Here is a 21,101-nt window from a genome sequence, read left to right as displayed (position 1 = left end):
CAAGGAATGTTTTAAAATAGTGGATGCATGGAGACTTACCAACATATGCGTATTTTCCATAATGTATTTCTGTGATCATACAGTATAATTAGACGAAAATGACAATGCATGAGTTGATAGATTAATTCTATACTTACATTAAGATGAGAAGTTAATTGCAAACCATGATTGTAAAAGAAAACCATTTGTTTTTCTGAGCTTAAAATCAAGCTGTTTCCTGTAGTGTAATAGAAAATACAGTCTTTAAGCCTGTTGAAGAGAAATAAAATTAAAGTACAGAGCCAACGATATTTCACGTTGGTAGATTGGTTGTGCTACTGAGCCACAATATTGATTCAGGGATTTTTTTTTTTGTTTTACTTTTAAGATCTAAGTAGAGAAGAAATCTTTCTGATTTCAATTTGAAGCATAGTTCTATCACAAGAGCCAGTACGACTAATTTAACTTTTCATTTCTGTAATATTTTTTATTTTAATTAATGTTGTTAATAATGTTAAATTTATGCTAAATTATGGGTTATACTAAATTTGAAAGTGAGGATTTATCAACAGCGCTGAGGAAATATGGAAAAAATCAATATATTATGGGTTTAGAAACTGGTAGGCAAAGAGAGAAAGTGATGTTCCAACAGTCACTCAGTAGGTAAGTGACAGCTCTGAACAGAAGCCTGTTTTTTCAGATCCCAGTCCAGAGCTGTTCCTATTAGATATTGGACTACAAACCCTTTCTGTTATACAGTAAATTGATTACTACGAAGCTGTGATCTTCTCTTTCCCATTTGTAATAGGACTGTGCTCTGTGCTTGTGTGACTCTATCTCGAAGGAGTTATACCTGATGGGAGTTCTTCCAATGCAGCGCATGGATATTTGCACAGTGTAATTAAATGCTTATGAATAATTATCAGGCATAAGCGTGTGTCTCTAGTCTATGTGGTGGCAGCACCAAAGCTCTTGTGAATAAGACTTCTTTTCAAAAGCATTTTTCCACCTGAGGAAGCTTGGAAGAACGTAGCAGGTGAGAGCTTAAGAATGAGAGCACACAAATATATTTTTTATTTTATCTAGTTTAATCTTTTAAGTTTTTTTTCAGATCTAAATATATTGTCAAAATGCACAGTAGCCCAGGAATATTTGTTTGGTGTTCCAGCAGTGTGCAAACTTTTGGAAATTATATGAGAGGAAAACTTATGACCTTGTATTGACAATTCGGAAACTTTTCAAGTGGAATTTATAGAAGGATATTGGTATGAATTTAGAGGGAGGTAACATAGCACTAATATGTAAAATAGCACTCTTATTAGTGTATATTATAGTTCTATGTATTTGTAATATTTTACTGGTTTTTGGCAGTTACTGACATTCCAAATTAATTGAAACTATGAGAAGAGACATTAGATCCTGCTTAAACTTGCTGAAAAAAAACAAAACAAAAAACTCAACTGAAAAAACTCTCCAGGTGGCAACTCTTTTATAGCTTTTCTTTACTTCTAGGTATAGACAAGTAAAAATACCTCATAAATTGGGAGACAGGGGTAAAGAAGCTGTATGAAGATAACCAATTACTTGGGTTTCCTCTCATCCAAGAAGGATTCAGTGTATTCTAACCTTTTGGTTTTCATCAGAGGCGTTCACTGTGTAGTGTCTGGTATCAATTTTTGCAACAAGGAGATACTCCACTGTGTTTTCTTGTCTACGGTCTGCACGCTGTAGAGGTGATAAAGCATATGTAATCCCATCTTTGCAAAGAGAAGCTGTTACCTCAAATAATTATTATCTCGTTTGCAGAGCTGCAATTTTTGGCTATTAGTTGCTCTGCAAAGGTAATGTCTGTTCAGACCAGGGCAGACCAAAACTTGAAACAAAGAGCAATTTGTGCCTCATGTAGACACCGAATCTTGGAGAAATGTGTAAGACCTGGAACGGTGGAACACAGTTATAAACAGCAGTTGTGTAGAATTGAATGGCTGGGCTAGGGAATGTGTTTGAGGATGTTGACACATTCTTGCCTGTTAATATATAGTGTGTTGTACTGCACATCTATGTTCCAATTAAAGTGCCAGTTCTAGCTCCTTTTCATTATTATAACTAAATTTGCTATAGCTAAGCCTGATGATAAGTAAATTTAAAAAAAGTACTAATTAAGCCACTGCCGTAGGCACTGAACTGTGAATTAATCATAATATTAGTTTTAGCTAATCACCTCAATTTTAGTTGTTGTCATGGTTTACACTGAGCTGTAAGCAAGGAAAACAACATCCTAGTGATAGTTAGAATGTTAGTCTTGCATTATAAAATGCCAAACACTTAAATAATGTATCTGCTGTCTTTCCCTGTGACAAAAGAAACAAATGCTAGAAGAAATTGCAATAAAAGAAAAGGAAACTCTGTCTCAGAATAAAATGTAATAGTCTATGGAATGCAGATTAGTTTGCAATGACTATCTGTAATAGACTATGGAATGCAGATTAGTTTGCAATGACTATCAAGCCAATGTAGAAGTATGCTGATTTTATGTCTGAGGGCCTACTCTTTTCTAAAGTAAGAAATAGTTAGCGTACTTAGTTTACAAGTGGTCTTAGCTTGAAATGGATGGAGTCATTTGAATGTGAGTCATAGCCTCCATAAATGAAGTATAGATATCATGTCTACAAAACTTTTTTTTGTCTACAAATCTTTTACTCACACTGTTCAGAATTCAGTGGAAATATGAAGTTTACTATGAAATTAAACAATGTTTTATGGAACTTCTAGATGATCTACCCGGAATTATGCATTTCAAAATATCCTGATAGCAGCCACCTTTTGAGGTAACCTATGTCTATATATTCTAATGCTTGCAAAGTGCTTTCAGGGGTAACATCCATGACTAGAGAGTTACTTATTTTATATTAGAAACTGTCTCGCTGTAGTGCATGAAAGGAAACCAAGAGCTAAATCTGGGAAAGCACTGATGAGCCTGAAACAGAGTGGGTGCAGAGTGGAGTTATCCAAGTGATGCCTTGCTCAGTTCTCTTTAAAACTTCCGTATGTCTGTCTTTTCAGAACACTGGAGCACAGGGTAATTCAATGCTTATGCCTAAAATTCCTTTTATTTAAGCAAATCAGCTTCTAGAATTAAATGAACGATTCAGAGCAGGTATAAAGAAAAGAGGCATTTCTCCAACTTAATCTCCTTCAAAGCCTGATCCAGTAAGACATTCACAGGGATCACCTTGTATGCACAAACAAGATTGGGTTGCTACAAATTCAGGTGGTAGGAGCACCTCTTACCTTTACCTTTATGCAGGGACCTCCTCAAGAGCTTCTGTCAGAAAATGGGAGATTTGGGTTCAAATGCCCCTGTAGCCTGAGTTGGTTCACCTTTTCTGGGACTTAAGTGAAAGGCATTTTCCAGCTGTGCCAATATGTAGAAAATAATTAAAGATTAATTCAAAATAATTCAAGATTTATGCACAGAGAAAGAGAGAGATGAAGATGAAAAAAAGGTTGAGCTGCAGTCTTTAAAGCACTGCTTTAGGAGAAGAAAAAGTCTGAGAATTTCGATACTAAATTATAGGAATATATCTCTTATTAAATCATGTCATGCCACAAAAATGATCAGACAGACGAAATACCTCTCCTATGAAGAAAGGCTGAGAGAGCTGGGATGATTCAGCCTGGAGAAGAGAAGGCTCTAGGGAGACCTTGTTGTGGTCTTTCAGTACTTAAAGGGGGCTTATAAGAAAGTTAGGAACAGACTTTTTAGCAAGGTCTTTTGCAATAGAACAAGGAGTAATGGTTTGAAACTGAAAGAGTAGATACAGATCGGGCATAAAGAAGAAATTTTTTTACAGTGAGGGTGGTGGAAAAAATGGAGGAGGTTGCCCAGAGAGGTGGTAGATGCTCCATCCCTGGAAACATTCAAGGTCTGGTTGGACAGGGCTCTGAGCAACCTGATCTAGTTTGGGATGTCCCTGCTCATTGCTGAGGTGTTGGACTAGATGACCTTTAAAGGTCCCTTCCAATCCAAACTGTTCTATGATTCATTGACAGTTTTGGATCAACTCCTCTCAGTATATGCGGTACCTTGATGGCAAAGGCAGGATCCTGAAATAGACTCTTGTCAATCTCTAAAGGTCAGACCTCCAGAATTTACTGGAAAGAACTACAGACAGATTTGTGTTTTGTTGGTTGTTTTTTTGTTTGTTTGTTTTGTTGTTGTTTTTTTTTAATTAATGCTTGTATACTTCAAAGGATTTAACATAGCAGATAAGATTCTAAGAAAATTCAGGTACCATAATTCAGAACAGATTCTTAGCTGAGGGGTTTTCTGCTGTGAGAAGAAGTCCTGTACTATCTATCATGCAACACCAGAGCAGCAGTTTTATTTCACAGGGGGGAATGCTCCCTTGCCTTGATTTCATACTTACTTTTATTTTTTAGTGTTTTGGTCCCTTTTCCTGCTTTTTTTCTTAATTTCTTCCCAGGCTGTCATACTAGCTGCTCTCACTGACTTTTGCGTGCTCAGATGCCTCCTAGCCGGGGATTCTGTGTGACAGAGGGGATCTCTCATAAAGCTTTCACTGACCTGCCTGGCACAACCTTAATTCTTTAACACTAGCTGTGTACTTGTGTAAAATCCTTAAAGAGTCGTCTCTTCATTTCTTTTATGTGTATTAACAGGCTCATGTTTGGGAAGAAACACCATGCTTGCAACATAACCTTAATTTTGAATTAGTTCGACTAATCCAGCTGATGCAGGGTTTCCTGTATTTCTGAATACTTAAAGATACATTCACCTGTGAATGCTGTGGTGGATAAGTAAAGTTTACAACAATTGTAGTACTTGGAAAAAAAGTAGCAAAGATGGCAATTTTATTTAGTTGGTTTGCTTTGGGGGTGTGTTCTTTGCGTTTTTTTTTAATCTTTCATATCCTATTACCGTTCCTTTGAAACATAGGAATATTGTTGCTGAAATAGGTATGGTTTCATCTTTCAGGGTTTCTGATTATGTGTAAAATCAAAAATGGACTATATAGCAATCTATTTTCTTCAGGTAGTGTAGTGTGTAATCTTGATTTTACAGTTTTATATAACTGCAGTAACAAAAAATTGCTTGAACACCTTGAAGTTAGTCTCTTGCCAGTGGCCCTTTTGCTTTAGACCTTTGTGTTGATTAGATGAGAAATTTATTCTTGGTAAAAATGTGGAATGGATTCTACTTATTCTTTTTTTTTTTTTCTTCTTCATGAATGTATTTAGTGTCTTCACAGTGTGGGCCTTTCCACAGGAATAGGAGGAAGACCCTTTGGACAAAGTGAAAACAGTGGAAATAAGGGCACAGTTGATGACAGCACAGAGAGGGAGAGGGAATGACAGGAACATCAGAACAAAAGATAGGAACAGAAACAGTATTTTGGGTAGACTTTGAAAATAATCTTTACACTTTCTGATTTCAGCCAAAAGCCCTTAAAACATGGATGAATATTTTTAATGTAAAGAGTTGTAGCTCAAACAACTGTGAGTGTTCTCATTCCTGTGACGATGTGCTTGACTCAGCTTGCCTCGGTTCAGAAGGTTTTGAATTCTTCCGTGAGCTTCCTGGGCTTGCAGTGATCTGCCCGCTGCCTTTAGGAAGACTCCTGGAAAGTCACAGAAGCAGTAACAGCAACTGAAACCTTTTTTTTTTTTTTAAAAAAAAAAAAAAAAATCTGCTCCTGAGTATACTGACCTCAGTGAGGTTTACTGGTGTTAACACTTCTAACTGTGAATCTCCTTTTCTTTTTTTAATGATGTAATTTAAATGGACACAGTAGATACATGGCATCTCTAGAGAGTTACAGATATTTTCTCCAGTTCTATTTTCTTCTTTCAGTCTTCAAAAAGCATTTCATGCCATCCAAACAGAGAGTAATATATTTTGCATTTATAGATTAGAAATCTTTAGTCTGACAGATTATTTGAATGGTGTTTGGTTGTTTTAGGAGACTACATCCATGTCTTCTTTCATAAAGTTGTATCTCTCTAGTCTAATATTCAACTACATTACTCTCAAGCAGTCAAGCGACAGCAGGACTTTTTCAGTTCAATTTCTCAGCTGTAGGTGTATCTGAATTCTTTTTATTCTCTTTTTGCCCCTTTTTGATAGGGAAAGCCTACCAAAATAACTGTCTGAAAGCATGTTACGAATCTGGTTTTTGCTTATATTATCTAAAAATTGTTTACGCTAGCAACACAGCACACATTGTAAAATACTACTGATGAAGAGGTGTACTCTAGAGACCATTATCTTGGGTGTCTTTGTATTAGCTCTCGTTATTTAGTTGAGATGAGTAGGATTACTCTTGCAAATCCATGTCCTATAGTACAATGTGAAAGAAAAGAAAGAAGATCAGGAGTTATTAAAACCATCTTAAGAGACTTTCTTTTGTGTTTAAAAAACAAAGATACCTGTGATAAGAAAGAAAATGTAATGATCAATAAAATAACGTGATGGAAATTATTTTACTGTGTTTACCTGCGTTTTCACTGTGAGATATGATTCTCTGGTCTTTGATTTGAAATAACTAGCACACAGGAATTAGGAGTCTTCCTAATTGCACAACTGTAAGCGGTTCAGCAAATTGTCAGCTACTTCATTTTGGAAAAGTTATAACTATTGACATAAAACTGTCAATTTACTAATTAGGCTGGACACTCTGAAAGGAAAATTTCGTCTCTAAGATACCACTACAAATCAAACCAGTAGGTTCAATTTCTCAGAGACTTAAAACGTGATTAACTCTACTACAGTATTATTTCTCATATGAATAAAGCTATCGGTATGCTTTATTGATTGTTCTAATGACTGAAGTCAATGATAACCAAAGATTACTCCTGATGGATTCCTTAATGTGCTGTGTAGACTAAGCAGTTAACTTCACTCCTTCTGCTCCTATTCCACAAACCCCTTTAAAACTAGCCCTAAGACTGATTTAGTACTCTCTTTGATACTGTGTTCCCTGCTGTATGGGAGATTCTATGTCAAAGTAGATGCATGGTAAATTGGTTAGTTTTTACCTGCAGTGAAGCATGCAGTAGAAGACTCTCTGCTACTCTGGTGTGACATGCAGAGTCATGTCATTCACAGTAGCATTTATTAAAATTTGGGATGTAGGAGAGAATGCCACAGTGTTATTAAATAAAATACAGGTTGCCTTGTACATCCATGTATCCTATCACCTGTGTCCTAGTCAGCTGGTATCAATCTTGGCAGAAATGTGAAAAAAAAAAAAAAATAATTTTGGAACAAAAGTTTTCTCTCGCTGCTAGAAATGGCCTTTGCAGGTCTATGTAAACTGTGGGAAAGCTTTAATTGCCTCTGCCTTTGTGATAAGCTTTGTGTGACTGAACAGAGGATCTTGATCGTAAAGGTTGCCAGTCTGACAGTTTTTACCTTCAATAGATTATCCCACAAAATAAATTTTCAAGTATTCTAAATAGAATATCCATAAAAGGTTAGCAAACGCTTCCTGGCTAAATCAGTAGTAATCTCTTTTATAAGCTTTTTTTTACCTTCTCTCTCTGGTAATGGATGCTGTTATGCTGTGCTTTGGGAATTTGGAGAAATGCATTTTGTGCTCAACTGGATACTGATGTTCGTAGAGTTTTACTTAGGAACAAAATAATAATGTGTCTATGCTATCTGAGTATTCAGTAGAAATCTAGCAAGTGTCTTATTTAATAAACATAATCTAGTTGTATCCATAATTGTCAAGATAATGCTGAAATAAATATGGAGCTTTACATGAATGTTATGATTCAAATAGATTTATTTCTTCTGAATTGAAATGGGATCTCCAATCTCTTTGCCTTTGCTATTAGAAAAGAATCATATGAATCTTTTCTGCTGAATCTAATTGAGTATTGCTCATGTAACACCTAAATTTTCTTTAGTAAGTCCTTCAAAAGATCATCAGATTGCTCTCCCAAATTAAGCCTATTAAGAATTTATAAAACGTGCATCAGTGTATCTAAAAGTCTTAATGTTTCACCTCCATTATTGCATTAATAAAATAGGATTAAAGCTTTTATTTGAATATGTTATATCCATACCATGTTCAGGAGAAATGATCTAGGATTCACCAATGCCACTCTAATGACAAGTGTGGTATGTGAAGAGCAAATCATGTTCTGATTTAGGCATGTTGAGAAAAGATATGAATGCACTAGTTTATCAATAGTAACATCAGGCTTAATCAATACCAACTTGTCTATCCAAGAAGAAGCTCTGTTTTTTCTTCCTTTTCACAGACTTTAGACTTTGCCCAGTTCCTTGAGACTATATCCCCTGCTGACCCTTCTCCAGATTTACCCATCGGTTCTGAGAGACTCACAAGCCTCCAGGATCTGACTATCTGTAGTTGTCCTGCAAGTCAGTTGCTCTGAAATATTATGGAGGTAACACAAGCATAAAAGTCTTGGAAGATGCTAAATTTTAGACAAGTAGAGAAACTTTAGTCAGGTGGTGCTGAGGGAAGCAGCTCTGATTATTTAGTAAAATGTCTATGCCGTTGTAGGAAAATATGCATTCCCTTAAGAAATTATTTTTCTAGGCCGAAGTGCTCGTATGATGAAAGCAAGCTCAAACTTACATTGAGAAGAGTAGAATAGAATGACTGCAAAAAGATTGTATCATCTCTGCTAATATGGGTTAGGTTTTTGACAGTAGGTGAGATCTGTTGCTGTTCATGTAACATTCATCGCCTGTGTTAAGCTATGTCTCCATATGCCACGAAGATGATCCGAGGGCTGGAACACCTCAGACTGAGAGAGTTGGGGCTGTTCAGCCTGGAGAAGGCTCTGGGGTGATCTTATAGCAGCTTTCCAGTACTTAAAGGGGGCCTACAGGAAAGCTGGAGAGGGACTTTTTACAAGGCCATGTAGTGATAGGACAAGGGGCAATGGCTTTAAACTGAAGGAGGGCAGATTTAGATTAGATATAAGGAAGAAATTTTTCACTCAGAGGGTGGTGAGGCACTGGAACAGGTTGCCCAGAGAAGTTGTAGATGCCCCATCCCTGGAAGTGTTTAAGGCCAGGTTAGATGAGGCTTTGGGCAACCTGGTGTGGTTGAGGGTTTCCCTGCCCATGGCAGGGGGGTTGGAACTAGATGATCTTTGAGGTCCCTTCCAACCCGAACCATTCTATGATTCCTGTCAAAATACGTCTTGGTTCCTACTATGCCTCGGGGACAGAGTTCTCTATCTATACTGGCAATGGAAGCAGTGAATTGTGGTAGCTTGGTGTGGATACCCCTGTTACAGTGGCAAAAAGGAATTTTTTTTTTTTTTTAAGTAATCCTTGCCTTTTGGGGAGCTTTTTTGTCTTACTGCCTCAAGATACTAAAATCATGCTGAGAGGACACCATACAATGGTTAACTCTTCAAATACTCTCATGTAGACAGGTCAAAAGACATCATTTTGCAGAGGAGTCTGAGTGCTTGCATGGTTTGCATTAGATTTAGCACTTTTTCAGTGTCTTGTATGCCAGTTTTTAAGCTCTCTCAAGTATCTGGAATTATTTCTTACATTATTTTAAAAATCCTTCTGCATTAATACTTGTCCCTTGGTTGGGTCATTTGCTCAACATTTTGATGATTCATGTCTCTCATGTAGATATTAGCAGGTACAAAGATGTGTTTTAATGATATTCTGCTGCATATTGTTCACTGGGGGAGAATATAAAACAGGGAAAATACTAAGCATTAAATACATGGATAGTTTCCAGCCTTTTAAATGATTCAAAGTCTTTGATGAATCACTGGATTCTATTGCTGACCTCTGCTTCTGACCTTTCCCTGACTTCAGAGGTCAACAGTTCTGTCAGCAACTGCATTTTGAATAATTTGTCATCTGAGATCTTTAGATAATATTTCTATTCTCAGAGATTTTTTATTTTTTTAAAGTGGTTGTTGACCAAAACTCAATGGTGCTTGTACAGTATAAAATCAGATCTTGGCTACTGGATGGAAAGTACACCAGGACAGTATACTGGTAGAATGTGCACAGGATTCCAGTACTTCCCTCATACCTTGAAAAAACACCTCAGTCCTCTCTGTTCTTCATATACTGCATAGGAGCTTCAGTTTGAATTTCATATGGCATTTGCCAAGATGTTTTCCTGCCTTCCCTCTCAAAGGGAAGGAATTGCTGATCTACACTCAAAGCATAAAAATTTCCGTACCTGGTTATTTGGGAAATACTCAGCTACATTTGACATAGCTTTCTTTATTCTGTCATTTTCCCATTTATACACTGGAAAAATCTTCTCTGATACATCCATTTTAATGCATAGCTTTCTCTGTGAGCCGTTTGGCTGTGTACAAGAGGGGCAGTTGCTTTAATGTTGCAATCAGAAGGCTTTGTTCTCCTCACAGTGTGTTCTTGATTAATGCAAACTAATAATTACAAACACTACAGCATGCAGTGTTACAACACCACAAGTGATTGGCTGGCCTGCAGTTTGACAGGCTTTTCTTAGACTCAAGAAAGAAAGATACAAAAATTGCATTTCAAAGTGTTTATCTTGCCAGAATTCCTAATTTTATTTTGATGCAATTATAGCAATGACATTTAGTAGTGCCGTCGCTAAGGAAACATTAACATTTTGAATACACAGTGTTTTTCAAGGCCTCTTGTCTTTTTTGCTTTTTTTTTCTTTGAAAGTAGAAAAATAAAATTTTCAAGCACACTAAATCTTTTAGAAGTGTATTACGTTATCATTAATAATAAAATATGACTCTGAAGAATGCCAAGCATGGATGTAGGTAAGAAAATTTTCCTCCTCTTAAAAATTTGGAAAGTGAGGCATATAGTTTTTTTGGGGGCGGTTGGTTTGTTTGTTTGTTTGGTTTTTTGTTGTTGCTTTTTTCCCTCTAGTTCTCACTGCCAGAAAGGCACAAACCCAAGATATTCTGCCAGTCCATCTTGGACTTTTCCTGCTGGATTAATTTGTCCCTTTAGAACTTGACCTAACTCTTACTAGAACAAAGAGAATATGCTGTTGACTTAAAGCTGGATCTGATTAATGTTATCAAAAGAGTTAAATGCATCTGACTGTCTTATGTTTTGTGTCCATCATAAGAGTTAATGTAAAGAAGTGTTGGATAGGGTGTTTTTTTTATGAAGGAAAAAATAGGTTGTTAGCTGAAGTGTGAATGAACAGCTGAGTCGTCACTGATGGTATGGGACTGTGCTGTAGTTCCTTATGTATACGCTTTTAGCATGCCTTAAGTGGAAGATGACTTATTCTTATTTCAGAGAACAGCTTCATGTGAAAAGTACTCTAGTGTGAATGCAGAAGTTATTGCAGAGAGTGAGAGCACTGTAAGTTTACACTAGCTTTCCCTCTTATTTAAGACCTTAAAAGATGACCACAAAATTCATACTATTGTTGTTATTATTAATAAATAAAAAGATATTGCCATATTAAGCACAATTGGACCTAATCCAGTGTTAGCTGTAGTAGCTGAATTCTAGCTAACAGTAGTCTAAATTGCATCAATTCCTTTCTGTTCTGTTTTCTTTAATAATGCTTTCTTGATTATATTTTGCAAATCAGCTACTCATTTCTCAACTACTATAAGACTGTGGCATAATCAACGTAGTGACACCGTTTCAAATCCATTTTAAATATGCCCTTTTCTAGCATCTCACTCAACATTATAAATGGTCCTACACATGTTTTCTTTCTCGCTTAAGAATTACTATGCTTTCATACATTTTTGTGATTATGGATCTAGACCTGAGAACTACTGAATACTTGGGAAGTTTTCTCCTGAAACAACTTCAGTGTAGTTAAAGAATTAATTTCTCTGAAAAGATTAGCTTGAAATGTTTTCTTTTTATGAAATCAAGATAATTAGTACCAGAGTTGGTAACACATACCTGTGGAACTGCTTCTACAAGACTGTTTTAATTTATCTTAGTGTGTAGCAATCTTGTGATTATTTTTGTGTGTATACTGGCATAGCATCATTAACTTTGAGAGTTTCATATTTATCACACAGGGATGAGGTAACAGGAAGATTTACCTCTGATGTTATTCCCGGACCAGGAAAAAAGGGATTGTGCTTGGGATTTGGGTGGGTTTTGTTTAGTGTGTTTGAGGTTTTTAGAGGGTTTCTTTGAGTTCTTCCCTGCAGCCAAATTTTATAAAGCACACTCGCTTCTTATTTCTCACTCTTTCTTTCTAGTATCCTCTTCCTGAGTGTAAATTATGTAAGGATCATCCAAAGATATGCAAGCCTACTGAATTCCTCTGAATCAGGAAAATAAATGTTCTAATAAATGTTTACTAACAAATTTGAATATCAAGGAAGAGGGATAGATGTTAAAGACATTTATTTGTTAGTCTTATGTGTCTTTAAGAAGTCACTGAATTACGCTATATCCTTATGGAGTGAAATTCTAGGCCTGAAGAAGGAAAAAAATAAAATAGTAAGACTCCAATTAACAGCCACATGACCAAATGGTGATAGCGACTCTAACATGCTGAAGAAAATCAAAAGCTTGAAAGTGTAGGAAAAATGATGATAATGAGATACTTGAATTTCTTTCATATGAATTAGTATCATGTCAAACCATAATCTTAAGAGTAAACTTTTAGATGCTGTCAAGTTGTGTTATGGAAAAGTTGATTAAAGAACCTGCAAGAGAAGGTAATGCAGAGGACCTGGTTTATAATGTTAAGAACAAAGATGTGTTTTTTAACAATGACTGTAATATATTTATGTTCAGCAACTTCCCAGAATCTGAGAAAGACCTAAGTATTGTGCTTAATTTTAAAAAAGAGAAGCTACATAAAAGTAAGAGTGCTTGTTCAGAAGAAGCTAGAAGGGGCAGCTAAAAAGAATTAGATCTTTGGAGGAGATGTGGAAATTGTACTGGAATCTAAGATTCATAATCTTTGCACAGAAATTGAAAGAGGATTGAACAGAGGCTAGCATGACTAAATTGTGGAGGTGAAAAATAAAAAAGAAGGGAGGTTATTAGAATCAAGGATTCATCCTTCAGAAAAATGCATAATGAGAGAAATTAAAAAAAAAACAGCAAACAAAAACAAACACATGATTCTAGCACCTTAAATATAAAAATGCAATTAGGCAAGCACTAAAATAAAGTTCGTAACTTGCAAACAGCAGAGAAACTGTTAGTGAGTCCTTTTAAAGTATAACAGGAGCAGAAAGTGTACAAGTCCACTAGATAATTGCTTTATAAAAGAAACACTTGGAGAGGATGAGTTATACAGCTGGTTCACCCTTGGGAACAAACAGTATGGAGGAACTTGGGAAGTACCTATTAGAAGCTCCACTGTGGACCTTAGGATGCACACTTCTTCTGTTGTTGAAGTGGCAGATGAAATTCAATGTATGTTAATATTAACTTATGTAGACTGGGAAAATTTTTTATATGTATGATGGTGTTTGAGATAACTGTTACATTCAGGAATGAGATCTAGGAGCTATGATAGATATTTCCACCAAATGCTGCCTTGGTGCTTAGTAACCATCAGTAAAGTAAATCAAGCTTCAATAATTATTTAGGAAATAAATAAAGAACAAATTCATAGACGCCATCTTCCCATTCACTAGTCCAGCACATAAGTAAGTCTTACATACTGTGTGATATTTCTCATATTTTAAAAAGATAGAGTAGAACTGGAAGAGCTACCAAGAGAGTAAAAAGTTGGTCAAAAGTAAGAAACAGCATCTATGCGAGGAATGGCAAGGTAGATTATTTTTCTTCCTGGAAAGTAAGCTACTGTGAGAAGTATACTAGAACTCTGCACAATCTTTGATGGCATGGGGAAAAATAAATACATGGGGGAACAGCAAATGAAACTTAAACTACTACTGAGTTTAAAATAATTAAAAGGAGGTTGTTCTTTATGCAACAGCAGAAAGAGGCTTTTCTGTTCTTCCTGCAAAATCTCAAGAAAACTAAAGCTTTGTAACTAAAGCTTTATTTAAAATGTTTTAAATAATGAATCAAGGGTGGTTTTGTGTGTTTTGTTGGTTTTTTTTTCACAATTTCAAATAAAGCATTGTTACTTTATACTAATTACGCTATACTGCAGCTAGCTTTGTCCCAAAGAGTCAAATCTACCAGTAATCACCCCTGTGTCTACCTGCAACGCAACTTAGACATGTTCAAGCTCTTTTTTAGCTATCTCAAATGGCAGCACTTCAGCTGTGATAGTAGAGAGCAGAGCTCAGCACGGACTCATCTGTCTCATTCAGTTTTTCAGATAGGCTGGATCAATCTTTTATAGCAAAGTTCCTACTTTGTGTAGTCTTTGTGTTGTGCTTCAGTCTTTCTTACTGTATTGTACTTCCAACTGCAATTTGTGTTGTTTTTTTTTCCCCTAAGTCAGCTGCAGACTAGGGTGTAAACAGTGTTAAACTGGAAGATGAGTCTTTGTAGCTTTTTAACCATAATTAAGTCAGTCCCTGTCTGAAACCAAGAAAATGTACCTACTAATTGATTCCTGTTCACAACACTGACCTCAAGATGGAGGGGCTCTATGTCCTGTCAGTGGCGGAGCTTTACTGATGAATATTGTCACTTAATCTGATTGAATTTCCTCAGTGTAAATACGATAAAGCTGTCTAGCTAAAGTATAAGAGAAATGAGGTAGGAAGAGGGGCAACAAACCCAACTTTTACATGTTTACTTATTAAGTAGATTAAAAACTTCATATGTTTTTGTTTTATTTTGAAGGGCCCATCTTGCTGGGATGATGTGCTGATTCCCGGCAGAATAAGAGGTGTTTGCCAGTCCCGAAGGTGCAATGGAGACATAGCGGTAAGATTTTGTCATGTTTCTCCAAGTACTGTGGCACTTATAAGAATAACTGTTTGTAGCGATTCTAACTATACTAGAATTGCAAAAGTCATTGTAAATTGACACGTATGGTACACTTCAAAAGAGCTCTTCAGCATCAGATAATGTATCTCCAATGTTTAGCAAAAAGCAGGAACGTGTTCAGTTGCTCTTTAGAACAAAGGAGAAAATCATCTGATGTCATCTCTTTCCCTGAAGTAGAACTCTTAGATATTCAAGTATGCATATGTTAAATGCAGAATGTAATACTTAAGTTTTTTTATGTCAATGCTTATTTTCTAATAATTGTGTATGTATCAGTGCCCTGAAAGCTTTGAATTTCTGTGTCATCTTGCATATCAGATCTTCCATATCAGATTTTCAGGCTTTGTCTGCAGAAGCAGATTCTTCACACTGTTGATTACTTTACAATCTGTTCTCCCACATGCTCAACATTGTTGTTTCCTTTAAGTGTTTCTCAAAGTGACATCAATGAAAAGCCCGAGTGAGAAGCGGCATAAGCATCTCAAATTCTTAAAAATTAAGATTTTTCAAAACATTAGTTATGTATGCTTAAATCTTTTAATGTGTTAGATATTGTTCAATAGTATTTAATACTAAAGAGGTCTAGAGGTGCTTCCTTCTCTAGAAGAAGCTTAAGTTGAGGTGTTCCTTCTGGACATGACTTATTAAGACAAGTACAAAACTTTGTACATATGAAAGGTTTCTATTCATCAAAGACTTGCAGACTGGGGCTTAAGTTCCTTTCTTCACTCACCTCCCCTGCTGTAGTCTGCCCTTTGTCTTCCCTAGCAAGACAGTTGTGAAGTGGCGCGGCTGTGCAGTTCCACACATCTCTCCTGCTTGGCCACAGATGATATCAGGATTTCTTAAATGTATTTTCAGACAGCAAATGGTTGTTTTAATAGCATGAGATTTGTGGCTGTCTTCAGGCACAGCCAACAGAAATAGGTCTCGCAGCTTTAGGGCTTCTACTAGAAGGGATCCTTCCAGGGATTTGACACTCTCCTGCTCTGGTAAAACAGCCTGTCTGTACTGTGTCTGTTCCCAGAACTTCTACCTGAAGTCATAGTGACTTGATATCATTCGTTTGTTCCCAGATCCTATATGTGCTATAGATATAAAACCTCGTGCTGGTTCCTGAGGTGATCTGCAGCCAGATGGTTAAAACCTATCACAAAAGCAAAGGAAGACAGTAGCTAACTTACCTGGGCTAAACCACTTACATCTCTTTGCCAGTATCATCTCTGTACTATCAGCTGGAGACAGAATTAACTGCCTGCAGATGTTAGAGACTAGTTTGATCCTTCCTCTGGAAATGGATCCAGGAATTGGTTGAACTTCCTTTTTATTACATGTGAAATCTGCCTGATGGGTTGTGTTGGGTTGTTTTACCTCCTCTTTAAAATAGACCAAAGATCTTCAGCAGAGGTTTTGGCTTTTTAACTCAATAATGAACTTCATGCCCGCGTGGCTTTCATGAATGTTATCATATGTCCTTGGAAAAGAGAAAAAATAACTTTAATTTATGAGTTGAAACCTCTAAGCTTTTCTTGGCTTTTACAATCTTTGGGATTTTAAGTCACATTTTATGATTAAGTATTCATTCTTGCATTGTTCTGGCAAAGTTTATGCAGTTATGTTTTGTCTGTCTTAAATAGCTCCACAGTGAACATGCTTCTTTCCAGTGACCAGTACCGAAGAAGCTTTGAGACTGTTAGTTGTCAGTTATCAACAAACTACAAATACTGCTGTTTAAGCAAAGAAAAAAAGATTCCTCCATTATTTCTTCCCCAAGACGTAAATATTTTGTTTAAAAATTGGGTTTTGTCGGTTTTCACTTCTCATAAGCAACAGTTTGCAACATACCTTCAAAGGGCAATTTGTTTTTTTCCTGAAATATTAATTTGTGTGTATTTTGATATAAAATTAGTATCTTGCCATAAATTGCAGGCCTTAATTCTTTTGATTGCAAGTATGAAAATAGAGTAATTGTCAACATTAGAAAATCAAATTTCAATTTAGTTAAACGAAATTTACAAATTATTGCCAAAAGGTATAATGAATATCTTAATCATAAATGCACTGTGGTTTGATATGTGTTCCTGTGTACTCACAAATATGAAATTTATCTGATAAATTTTTGCGGAATTGCTCAACATAAACTAAACTGAATTTAAGTTTTCTTATGATGTGCTCTGTGCTTTATTTGTTATTCCAACTTCTTTTGAGCTTGGACTGAAAAACAAAGTAAGTATTTTGTGCTGCTTTATTGTTATAGTCCATGATTATGAACAAAGGAAATAAATATAAAAGGTAAACATTACAACTGTAACGTCTTAAAATACACCTGATTGTTGACTGAAGAATTCAAGAACTGGAACACTGGATGTCAGTCCTCTGTGCTGCCTGGGAGACTTGCCCACAGTTTTTCCTCATGCTCATGTCAATTATAGGCTGTTACCCCATAGCCTGGTGTAACAGACTCTCGAAGTTGCGTGCTCTATCCAGAAATACAAAAGCTTTCAAACACAGGTGAAAATGAGGTCTAAAGAGGTAATGTAGATTTTGAAAAGCAATGTTTTAATAAGCAATGTTTCTTTCAGAGATTTAATATTAGAACTACTTTATGAAGCAAAATGACTAGTCCAGTGTTTTGAGAAATGCTGAAAAAAAAATACAGTGTCCAAAGCAGAGGACAATTTTTTCCACCTTAATTACAGTCTATCAGAAATAATGCATTCACTCTGAACTTCTGCAGCTCCAAAAAGAAGAAGTTAGTGTGCGCAGTTATATTACTGCAATTGTGGAATGCTCAAATCACTTTTATAACAAACTTAAGTATATTAATTAGAAAATGGAAAAGTTCACTTTAGCTGATTCACACTGACACGTTTTAAATGAGGATCAAATTGGAGTCTTTGAAGCTGTTTTGCAAACCGGGACCATTCACTAAATGAGGAGGAACCTTGTACTTCAGTAGCTGTTTCCAAAAGACTTTCAGCCAGAAGCACTGTATGTAGTTGTGCAGATAGACACTTATTCTAGAGAAATGACTGAATGCGCTAGCAGTGCTCCGGGCTCTGGGTTTTCAGATATATTTGTTTTATTTTCTTTCGGAGTTCTTTTTCTTGTAATTCTCTATATTCTTTGAAAAGGGCAGCCCAAAGGCTATGGAAACAGTTGTGGTTCTCTGAAATTCCAGATCTGCCTCTCACATGAGTATAATTTACTTACAGCTTGAATAGCTTGAACTCATTTTTTGTCACTTAGCTAGATAGCCAGAGGTTTCCTTGTTCAGTGCGGACCAGCACCATAGTTCAAGATTCACAGACTCATGAAAGTGTATGAAGACTTTACTGATAGGTGAGAGTTGAGGCTAATTAGTAAGTGATTTATAAACTTTTTTATATATCACGAAGAAATCTCACCTGTACCTCTGAGGACCTTCTTGTGTTTGTTGAAAATGATGAGGGAGGTGGAATTTTGCTCTGTAGATAAAGAGCCATTTTTTCCCTCCTATGGAAATGTACTTCTAGTTTCAGTGTCATGAAATTGTGAAGAACTGAAGTATTGATTTCTCGTGTCGTTATTGGCCTTTTTTTTTATTTTTGAAAGAATGGGATTCATTAAAATAGGAAATGGTTAGCTCTGTTTTTATCAGCCAGTGTATTCTTGGACTAGAAACATTCCCAAATGGATGTATAACTGAAGAGAAAAGCTTACTGCTGTGTTTAAAGAAGGAATCCCATGAAGAAGCTTCTATTCTCCTTTAAAAAGGCACAAATGAACTTTTTATGAACCCAGTTCTCCTAATTAGTGCAAAGGTTATCCAGTGGTGTATTCGAAGTTTTCCAGGTTTTTTTTAACATTTGTAAGACTTTCAAATAGTCTTAGAACTGTTTTGTATAATTACTTTTATCAATGACTAAATTGTGATAGTGAGATCACAGTAAATTTCCCAAGAAGATGGAAAAAAAGCTTTTCGAAATATAGTATCAGTGAAATAGAATTAATGTTAAGTAGAATGTATCATACCACAGAGTTAAAATTAAAGTGCTGCTTTTCTGAGAGCATTATAAATAATCAGTTCCAGTAACTTAGGGAAATGGACAGAAACAAGCTATTTCTCAACCAATTGCAAGCTTGAGTGAGGGCTATTGGAGCTATCTTGGGTTTGGGTTTTGTTTTCAGTGTAATGGTAGTAATTGGAACATATGCTTTCTGCTGAATAAATACAGCTGTCACATGTAGTTGAACAAAAATTAGAAATACTGTATCTCAAAGGAAATTTTAGCTGCTATCATATTGAGGGTCTGGTATTTATTCCTTCTTTTGGGGGGTGCTAAAAAAAAAGTATTTCTGATATGATTTCGTGGATTTGAGTTTGTCCTTCCAAGCAACTGGATACATTTGATACTAAACACTTTATTCAGTCAGTAAATACCTTTCCCTATTCAAATAAAAACACATCTTCAGTAATATTTTATTAATCTCAAACTTCTGCAGTTCTCTGAAGTACCTACAGAACATGGAACAGGTGGCCCAGAGGAATTGTAGATGCCCCATCCCTGGAAGTGTTCAAGGCCAGGTTGGATGAGGCTTTGGGCAACGTGGTGTAGTGGAGGGTTTCCCTGCCCATGGCAGGGGGGTTGGAACTAGGTGATCTTTGAGTCCCCTTCCAACCCAAACCATTCTATGATTCTATGATTTTCTGTTTATCGCCCAATGAAGTGAATTTCTGATTGTGAAGGGAAGGACTCTTCTACTTCTGTGTATAAAAATGCTATTACATTTTCTTTCTCTTCATAGGCTACTGCTATTCAAAAGTCGTCAAGAGCCACAGAAATATCATGGCTCTCTTCATAGGTAGGCAGAGACAGAGCTGTAACGCTACTCTATACCACTGAAGTGGTGATTTCATAGGAATCGGCTCCACATCAGTCCCACACTCAAGTGAACGTACATCAGTTTTCGAATGACATTGCCATGTCTCCAAGGCAAAATACAGGGCCAACTGTTTTGAACTTTAGAAACCTGTGGAAAAAGTATTAGCGTTCTGTATGTGTTCTGGAAATTCTCGCCTGATGTGCAGAAAGAGTCACTGTAGGTTTTAAAATCTCAGAAGTGATAATGGAAGAGTTAAATCATATCTGACCTATAATCTTGTTTAAGCCATTGTGAGTAAGGAAGTATGAAAAATATTTTAATGGAAATATAAATGTACTTGTGTCTTAGTGTGATGTCTCACCACTGTTATCTTGAGCTTTTTATTCCTGATGAAGACTGCATCAACTGTACATCACCATGATAACTGAACAGCATTTTTATATCTTCTCCAGTCTTCAAAACATGTTAGTTTTCAGCAAAGTGTTTCTATAAGAAGCAACAGGACTTCTGTGAATGGATAGAAGCATCTCTAAGTATTGGCTTTCCTTAAATATCAGTATACCCTTCTGATCAAGCTCTATAGCAATCTCCTGTGTCCAGAGCAAAGATTTATTTTCCAGTTTGGTCACTTGCCTATTTTTACTCCTTTATTGTTATTTTTTAAAAATGTTTTGTATATGATCATTATACATGGTTTGTTAAGAGTCACATTCCACTACACAGTAGCATCCCTGTTCCAGTGTGCGTTTGGGACAAAGAGTTTGCAATAGGAAACAAGTCAATGTTTTTTTCATTATGTAACTTCTGCTGTTGTTTTACCACATTTCTCCTGTGTGATTTGAATCTTGCAATGTTATTATATTGAAATTTTTTAAGATATGTCATGAATATTTGTCCTTCTCCTGCATGTTTTCTGTCATAAGGTTTAGTACTGAGGACAGAAATATTATGTAATCTTTTAATAGCTGGTCTGTTCCCCAGGGAGTCCGTGCTCATCTAGAATAGACTGGACTGAAAAATGGGGGAAGAGATTTAAGCTTTTTTCTTTCAAGCATCTAAGGCTATTCTTCTCAAATCAGTTCAGATGAAACATGCTTCACTTTTTCATCTCATATTGCTTTGATCAGCTCAGACCTTAGTTTCAGCTGAGAACAGAAATAAATACTGTAGCAATTGGAGCATCAAGTGTAAGGTAGTAAATTTAATGATATTATAAAAATGTGAATATAATAAAACTAAAGAACTATCATCTCATTATAGGAAGGCTCTGATACATTGCTGTTTTATTTATTCATTGTTCTTTGTTTACAATCATGTGGTTGTTTATTTCTGAAAGGAACCATGTCTG

The 21,101-nt window shown here is 36.0% G+C and overlaps 1 protein-coding gene across 1 annotated transcript in view; it reads left to right on the top strand.

The window, feature by feature from the left end:
- PRKN (parkin RBR E3 ubiquitin protein ligase) overlaps positions 1-21,101 on the top strand; it is a 796,707-nt gene that overhangs the window by 361,270 nt on the left and 414,336 nt on the right. The window contains exon 5 of the mRNA XM_086626845.1: positions 14,741-14,824. Coding sequence (XP_086482971.1) covers positions 14,741-14,824 — 84 coding nt within the window. The remainder of the gene's footprint in view (positions 1-14,740; positions 14,825-21,101) is intronic.

Source organism: Tauraco erythrolophus, chromosome 2 (assembly GCF_009769465.1).
Source record: "Tauraco erythrolophus isolate bTauEry1 chromosome 2, bTauEry1.pri, whole genome shotgun sequence".
Taxonomy (NCBI): Eukaryota; Metazoa; Chordata; class Aves; order Musophagiformes; family Musophagidae; genus Tauraco; species Tauraco erythrolophus.
This window is presented reverse-complemented; position numbering and strand designations above follow the sequence as displayed.